Raw genomic sequence first — 9393 nt, 5'->3', positions numbered from 1 at the left:
ATGTCTCTTAGTACTAATTTTCTATATCAGGCATCATCTTCATATACAGTGCAATCAGATGATTGTTCAAAAACCAAGTAATTCTTTTATTACCAAATTGCTGCAACACAAGAAAAGGTCACATGGTAGAGTGGCATTCTGCCAGAGTATGACAACTCAGTGATTGCGATTTTTCAACCGTATTATTCTGAGGACATTGTGGTAATCAAGAACTATCCATAACTAATGTATAAATAACTGCTTCCTTATCTCTACAGTAATCTAACTCAAATTATATGTACATAGCAAAAAGCTTATGATGGAAGGTAGGAAATGAATATTTAAGGGTATCTTGTACATTAGATCTTTGTGTGTAAATATGTTTATAAAAAATATGTGTGTACATATACACACACATATATATATGTGTACATACATATATACACACACACATCTGTAAGAACTTTTGTATCCTACAAGTTTGTATCTGTTGTTTGGTATCTAACAGAATCTTTGCCTTCTGAAGCTACTTTTTACTTTCTAATAATAGTTTGCTTTTGATCAGTGTTGTTCATCCAGAGATTACTGTATATAAGTGGCTTTTTTTAGTTAGACACCTTAGTTTACATGAATATGACATTTAAATTGGAAATTTGGCCACTAAGTAGTCTAATTTGCACACCTTTCTTTAGAAAATTCCATTGGATAGTTAAGCTTAAGATATATAATGGATAAAATTTTTAGCATGGTTGGAACATACGTACTTTTATCATTAATAATGGTATAATCAGAGATTTTGCCATTCAAAAGTTATTTTCTGAGTTATTACCATGCCCGTAATATTTTAGATTGTATGAATCATCTTTGTTACTTTTATCACTACCCTGAAAAATAAAGAGGAATGACAAATTAAGTAAAGAATTGTTTCAAAGATTATAAAGGTTTAAAAAAGATATAACTCGCTCTTGATTTTACGTATGCATATGTGTATGTATATGTTTGTGTGTGTATATATATGTGTGTATATATGCATTTTTAAACAAAAGCTATAAACTCACATCCACTTTAAGGATTGCCATTTACTTAGCTTGGTAGTTTAATTTGTTAAAATCATTGCTGTCTTATAGTTATTATTAAAAATATTTTTTGTCTTCAACAGTTCTTTTTCTGAGACAATAATAAACTGATCAACTATTCATGAAGAACTTAGAAAATGTGTCTCTTTAACAGAGTCATAATTTAAGCATAAGGAAAGATTTATATGTGTGTCCATAAGGAAGTATCTCCTAACTGGTTTTTGTTGCTGTTGCTTTTGCTTGTTTTGGTTTTGTTGTTACCTATTCTGGCTTCAGTAAATCATTCTTTTACAAAATTATTGTGGTTTTATTGGGTTTTTAAAGTTATATCTCTATAAATGTAACAGTGGAGAAGACTTGACTTTTATGGGAAAAGTCAAGATTCTTAAAGCTGTCTTTTGTTTTGCTTTTTTAGTTCTTTTTTATGTATTTCATAGAGTATAGCAAATGAATAGGTAAAACATCAGAAATTTATAACTACAGTGAAGTCTTCTTAAAAGTAGTTGCTATTAAATTGTTTTCTATCATACTACCAGGGTTCAAAATGTTCTTTTAAAAGGTGTACTTGGTGAGTCTTATTGATTTTTGAACACTGCTGTTCATTTATCAGTTTAACTGAGTTATGGCTCTTAATCACATCTTAGTGCCCAAAACTTCTAACCTGAAAAGAAAAAAAGAGAGAGAAAACTTTGTTACTGGCTTTCTGACAATGGCAGGGAGTGTGTTAAACCAGTGTAAAATTCAATTAAACTGTCTAGCCAGGTTTTTGAAGCTGAAATGCAGACCCTTTCTGTTAAGCTTCTTATTTTCCTGTGACCGACACCGGTGGATGCTGGGTTATGCCAAAACCAACAGGCTGTAAAGTACCTTGTTTCATGCTCGCAGCTGATCAATATTTTTATTTTCCAGGCTTGCCCAGAAATCTGGAGGCAGTATCACCTAACGGTGAGTAGAAACACCTTTTTTATTTTCCCCAAGACCTAGCCTATTTACCCTTCTCTGAACTGTTGACCATAAAATATAGACAAGCATCTTCTACTGGAAGATAATAAAAATCTGAAGCATTTTTGCACTGAGAAAGCAATAATATACTTTTTCTCTTCTCCCCTGCCCACTACTCTGTCCTTTATTTTCCAGTTCTTGAAAGATTTTCATTGTTTTTTATTACTCACATCATTTAATGATTACATCATGGTATTTCTCAGTTTTCCTAGATAACATTCATTAAAGGGGAAAAGTATGCTAGGAGCAAAAAAGAACAGTAGTAATTCAGCAATCCAGTGTCTTTAAAATGTTGTATTATCTACAGTCCACAAGCATACTATCCACACTATGTTCCATTATAATTTTTCTGGCTTTACTGAAAGCTTTACACATTATGTTTTAGTGAAGCTAGAAAAAACTTAATGTATCTTTCACATAGAACAATTCAGCTGTCATATCCTTAAGCCCTTCTTGACTTACTCAAAATGTATAAATATCTTCTTTATACCATTCAAATTATTTAATTCTTTGGTTTCCTTTTACTATGATTTTAGGCCAAGTAGAAGCAGAAAACATAGTCTGCTGAGGAATCAAATTGACTAAAGCTCAATAATATGAGTCAGTTTATTTTTAATATTTAGCTTAAATAATTTCAGTAATTCACCATAGACCCACTAGTCATTTCTTTTAATATATTAAATATGTTGTGCTGAGCAAGAAACAACAATAAAAATTACTCTTGTACTTATACAGTTATGCAGTATATTTAAAAGCAGTTCTTTAAAGTTTAACTTAATGAAAAAAGTTTTTTGTTTGTAGGAGAACATAGTAAAATAGAAACGGTAAAGTTTTTACAAAGCATGTCTTCTTTCTGCTCTCCCCTTAAGAAGTAAAAACAAACCAATAAGTCGACTCAGACTATCAGTGTGCCTGTTACAAGCCCCAGAAGTACAGCAGGTGGTTTGTTTTCACATTCTGTTGTCACTGTTTACTTTGTTCAAAGATTCTTGGTAGAAAGCTGTAATTCCTCTACTATCCTCGATCCCAAATTGGGTTTTGTTAAAATTCTTTAGTGTTATCCCCTACTCAAAAATAAATAAATACACACACATGTGAGTGAGCACACACACACACACACATACACACACATTACACATATTGTTACAGATATAATGCATATGAATACATTATGTTTGTATATAGGTAGCAGTTTTTTTTATCCTAACACACTATGGTGAAATTCTTAGCCTAAACTTAACTGGAATCGAGTCATGTATTATACTTTTCACTCTTTGGAACTGTATAGCAAGTTTTTCATCAGCATTTTTATTAAGTAATAGCCTAATGTATATGACATTGCATTAATTTTCTGTTTTCCTGTAAGTTAGAGAATTCCAATCATGAAAACTTGAAGTGTAGGAAATACCATTTTAAAACTATTCTTTTCATTATTTGCACCTGTATTTTTTTTTGTATAACTATCATAGAAGGATAAAAATCAATGTTTGGTATAACAGATATTTTAAGGTTTGTTTAATATTGTAGCTTTTGAAAAACATAAATTATAAAAGGAATAGTTAGGAAAAAGTAAAAACAAAAGGAATTTGCCTTTGGAGAAATTACAGTCTATTCTATCTGTAGGTTTAACAAAATCATTTTGAAAAGTTTGTCTTAAATCTGGGATCATGATTAATTTTTCAAAATAATATTGAAATAACTATCACAATTCTAAATTATCAAGTTTCAAATAATAAGTAATTAAGTGTTAGTTTCCTGTGCAAGCATAAATGCAAAACAAGTATATTTATAATCGTGTACATCAATCCAGCTAAACTAATTATGCATATAGGCAATATCCTAATGTGTGCAATTAAGCAATATTTAATCTTGAATAAAAGCAAGATACATGATGATTTTAGTCATCTTCAGCTCTTTTACTAGGCGATGGACTGCCATCTGTTGACTCATGGTAGCCCTCACACATGAATGTGGCATCAATCAGGGCAGTGACCAACTAATGAAGCCCAGGTTAGAACTGCTATTGTATAGTCATTTAAACTAATCTTCTTAAAATTGGATATTTCTACACATAATCATTGATTAATTTCTTTTTCTAACCAAAATATGCCCATTTCTTATTCAGAATGAACTATGCTTTCTTTTTTGAAGGAAGAAGTGGATTTGTATATCTGGTTTAGAAATGTTTACATTTGAGAAGCTTTTGATTGCATTTATCTGAGTGCCAGTCAGTGAGGATAGAAGGACATTTACACAATCTAAAGTTTAACTACTACAATTTAAGATCTATCCAGGAATCACTTTCTTTAAAAAAAAAAAATCTGTAGGTTAAACATAGTTTTATTTCTCAAACACACAGGAAAGATGGTAGAGTTGACTGGTTTAAATGATCCTGTGAAATCAAATCAGAAATTCCTTAAAACATTCTGAAATAAGAAAATTAAAGAAGTATTCACTGTTTTCAGTAATTTCATGAGAGGTCAAATAAAGTCTCCTTTATAACTTATATCTGAATAATAGCTTTTTAACCAGACTTGACTAGACTCACTATACTAATAAAGAAAAAAGAAATAAGACCATCATCCTAAAGGGTGCATCCTAATAAAACTCTGGCACTACATATATTTATATATATCCATGTTATAGCAAATATTTGGCCATGTCATTTTTCTTTATATATTTATTTAGTGGCTATAAAATTATATCATATAATTTAATGACTTTAGATTGTCAATTTGTAGATCTGCATGGGAAAAAGAATAATATATGATTTTTATTTAGCATTTAAATAATTTTTCTGAATAGTTTATGTATTTACCTCCTTCAAAAAATGTTTAGAAAGTTTTTTAAATCTTCAATAATATAGCACTGTTCTTGTATTTTAATTTCTGTAATATTTTCAGATTTTGGTAAAGCCTAACTTTGAATATTCTTTTTCATCTTTCAGATAACTCATTCTAGATTTAAAAAATTTCCCTCTTTAACTATTCAAGAAGGAAAGTCCCTTCCCCCATCCCCTGTCATTTCTAGTCTCATTTATATTAAAAATCCCAGGCCAAAATGGCCACCAACAGAGTTTTACAACCAACAGAATTTTTAACTAGTAGAGGCTATAATTTGACATGTTTTAGACATTTTGTTAATCTTGTTTTTAATCTACTTACTTTAAAAAGTAACCAGGAGTTTGCTATTTGGGGGGCAGATGTATTAAGAACCAAAAAGGACAATACATCTTTTATGTTTAATTTTGTGCTTGGATTTCTTTGTGTGCATTGTTAAAATGTGTTACAACCTACTACCTTTTATTTTAACTAAAAGTTTAAACAGGAAGCAAATGTGACCTTTTTGAAAGAATCAGGTTTTGAGTGTTTCTTTATATAAAATGTTTGAAATACCTAGAACTCAAAAAGCAAAATACTTGCTCTCAGGGACATGAACAGAAAGGAATAGCTTCCCTGTCTTCCTTTCTAGTTTAGGAAAGGCTTGTGACCTGCATTTACTAGTAATTAATAGTAGTCTTACCTGAACTAATTGAATGCCAGAGTGTATCTTATGGACCATCACTAACGATATCATTTCATCTTGCCACTTAGTTTTCTCTCCTTACTTGAAAACATCAATTTAGAAATGCGTTCTTTGGATTTTCACAGTATGGAAATGGGAGTTTGAATGTTACTCTCTAAAACATTCTCTGTCATGCATTGAATAGGCAACCCTAAATGCCAACAGATTCAAATTTAACTTTAGAACTGTGTTTTATAGTCCAGAAGGAAGGACCAAGAAAGTGGAATTTCATTATGAGGCAACAGCTATACAAAGGCATTTATCCTTGAATTGTGATATCAGTTAGGGTGGGTGACAGTTTTCTACCTGGCTCATATTAAAATGGAATATATTTTAATTAACTTAAAATGTGAAAAAAAATGAAGAGTTAAAAGAGCTTCAAAAAGTCAGCCTCAAGCCAAAACCTTTTCTTTTCATGGACAAAAATCTTTCCCTCTTTTTCTCTTTCTCTCTCTTCATTGACTATATATTGGGAATCCTAGATCTCCTAATGAGAGCTTCTTGGCTACATAAACAGAACTGCAAAACCCACAAGAACCCCATCCACACAGCGGATATCAAGTGCTAGGACTTTGATTTTTCTTCCATGTATGTGTGTCTATGGAAATAGAACTGGTTACATGCTGTGTTTTAAAATGTCAGATACCTCCAAACAGAGTGAGAACTCAGCCTCACTCTATTTTAGAATTATTTAAGTCACCTTTTTCTTCATACTTTTTTTTTGAAGACTGGCATACAAATTATCACAAACTAAGACTTTATAAATTCATTTTGGAGGCCCTTATTTTGGTCTTTCAGTTCACATTGCCAGCTTCCTTAAGAACTGGAAATACTCTTGTTTAAATTGTAGGGCTTTTTCCTCTGTGTCTTGAATCACTATGGTTAAGTGTTGTTATTAAGATATTACATCTCTGTAAAATTTTTCAGAGTTTTAGTTTTTATTAAAATGCCCTTAATACTAGAACACTACCATAAATGTGAATGTACTATGCTCTGAGGATTCAGATTGTACATGACTGTTTTGTAGTACCTCAGGGCCATCTTTCCATAGTAGTACTAGAAAATAAATCATGCTGCTTTCTGTTTCAGGTTACTTTGGTGTCTGAATAAAAAGAGTTTTCTGAATAAGCATTGATGACTTATTTTCTAATATTCCATTTTGATAGCAGAGATAGAAAATATATTTATACAGTGACCAAAATTTTTAAAGATTTTTTTCAAATGGAAAATTTATGTGAGTACTTTAATATTTACTTAAAACACTCACCTTGTTCTTAAAGAATTTAGTGTCACCATTTTGCTAATAATTTTTTAGTGCAATCTAACCATGTTTTGAATTTAGTATAAAAGATAAATACTACATTTAAAGAGTAGGTCAACTGATTTTTTTCACTAGCATGTTGGACCACATTTGCTAGAACTTATCATTGGAAGCAATTGGAAAATGCAATTTCAAAGCAAATGAAACCTGGAATTATCAATCTCAATAAATGAGATTCATTTAAAAATAAATACAATTTGCCAAATCATCAAAAAGCAATTTTCGAAAGCTTCTGTAATAGGAAGGGGGAAAAAGGTGAATGTTGTGAATTATAAATGCATATGTTATTTTTACTCTCACAGTGTTTCCTCAGACCTCTAGACATTGTATATACACAAACTTATTTTTGAATTTGAATAGCATAAATTATTTAGATTTGAATATAGTTTATTTCTATTTATTAAAGCACATGAGAGAGCCTTCATATTTTTATTTTGTCGAAGGAATATTGAGGTGTCATCTCCTTCAGTGAGAATGCCCAACTTACTTGATTTCCAGTATTTAATGCAAAAATTAGTTTGTTTTAAATGGGGAATCAATATGGCATATTTTGAGTAGTTGTTTTAATATATTTAAATAATATGAAGTGCTTTGTGAAAATATTCTAATGTAGATTTAAATGTTTCAGAAGAAATGAGAGGTATGCAGCATTCACACAATCTAGAAAAGATTCTTTATAAATATTTTGTCCAGGAAACAGCTGTGTTTTTGTCATTTTCTAAGTATCTTTAATGTCCTAATCACCCATTATTGTGATTTCTGGTTTTTTTAGGTAGTGCATGTTGCTAATAATAAACTAATTGAATCTTAAGCTCTATTATAAACTTCCTTTCTTCAACTGACAAAAAAAATTCCTGTGCTGTTTGTATGCCCCTTAGTGGCTGGGAGCAAAGTCTATTACATATAAGACATATATTTACTATATGGGCTTCAAATTTTACTTCCATTTTAAAATTTTAAAGAAATACCTGTTGCGGTTTATATTTTCTTACCTGTTAATAAATGTTTCTTCTAAAGATTATAGAAACATGGAAAATTACATTTGGGCTTTTTGCTACTCTTTTTTTCTTTTCCATAGTGTGTTCACCTTTATACTTAGAAAGGAATTATAGTTAGTCGTTATAGGGGCAATTTCTTCTTGATACTTAAATTTTGTTACAATTAAATCTCAATTTCTAAGTATTTATAATTTTAGCATGTATAACATTTTAAAAATATTTTCTTTCTTCTCCTTAAAAAACATTCATCATTCATATAATCCCAAAGAAAACTACATTGTGTTTTCCTTTGAAGCTCTACACTTTGAAATATTGTTCCAAATATGACAAAAGTTAATGTAAGCAGAGAGCCTGAGAATTTTCAAGATTCATGAAGTTTAATACTGCACAATAATACCTAGCTGTATAATAAATTAGAATTTAAAAATCTGAAATGTTGAATGCTTATTTTTTGTCAGGTTAAATACACGTTAAGAGTATAGAATTATTAGGTAGGACAATTTTAGCATATTCGAGTGATTGTTATTCATATGTGCTTTGAACACGTGGTTCATGCATTCCTTAAATATATTCCAGGTGATTGAGCTTGTCATGATCTTCTCTGGACATTTCAATGCAAGAATAAAAGTATACTGGACCAGTGATATTTGTAGTAAGCATTCCTTTTAGTAGTTGTGCATGTGAATGACATGGTAGATTACAGTAATTCCTAACAGGTCTTAAGTATATAGGAATTGATTATTCACAATCATGATCAACTATAACCTTTAAAGGTTTCGTTCAGTCATTTGACTAATCTTCAGGAAAAGGCTCCTGAAAGAACCCCTTGACTTATTGACATGAATAATCTCTCTCAATTAGTGTTATATTTTCTGTTATGATATAAAATACAGTTGTAAACTTAGGTTGAATTAAGTTTCATATTTTAAAAGCAAAATCTCTTAAATTACTGTAAGTTAATGAATTGCTGATAAACCCAGATTTTAGACTTGGAATTCATTTGCCATTTGATCCCCAGATACCAGAAAGTCATGAGAGTTACATTTTTGTACATTTGCAGATATTTTCTTCTAGCTGTTTTGAGTTCAGCATTGGTCCTCCAAGACCAACAACTCTGGTTTTTTAGAAATATCTAAACTATTAAATGAAGAAAAATGCTACATGTTTAGAGGACAGTTGAACAAAAATATTTTTTAAATATCTTTTGAATTAAAATAGATCTCCCCCTTAATTGGTATACCAATACACTACTAGATCACATTTGAAAAATAAGAATTATTCACTAAGAATGTTCAGAAATCCATATTAGCTTTGTAAAAAGGATTCATTGTATAAATCAATTGTTAATAAAGCTATCCCAGTATTTTAATTCCTCTTTTCCAAAACTCATACAGAATTAACTCTTAAATAGATTTTAAGGTCACCTTTATAATTTTGTAGTATATGGATGTCT

At 30.2% G+C, this 9393-nt stretch overlaps 1 protein-coding gene across 1 annotated transcript in view; it reads left to right on the top strand.

The window, feature by feature from the left end:
• Nucleotides 1-9393, top strand: part of ZCCHC7 (zinc finger, CCHC domain containing 7) — a 258840-nt gene that overhangs the window by 223489 nt on the left and 25958 nt on the right. The window contains exon 6 of the mRNA XM_010847094.1: nucleotides 1965-2000. Coding sequence (XP_010845396.1) covers nucleotides 1965-2000 — 36 coding nt within the window. The remainder of the gene's footprint in view (nucleotides 1-1964; nucleotides 2001-9393) is intronic.

This window comes from Bison bison, unplaced genomic scaffold (assembly GCF_000754665.1).
Source record: "Bison bison bison isolate TAMUID 2011002044 unplaced genomic scaffold, Bison_UMD1.0 scf7180017864243, whole genome shotgun sequence".
NCBI lineage: Eukaryota > Metazoa > Chordata > Mammalia > Artiodactyla > Bovidae > Bison > Bison bison.
Note: the sequence above shows the minus strand (reverse complement) of the source record. Positions and strands in the feature narration are given on the sequence as shown.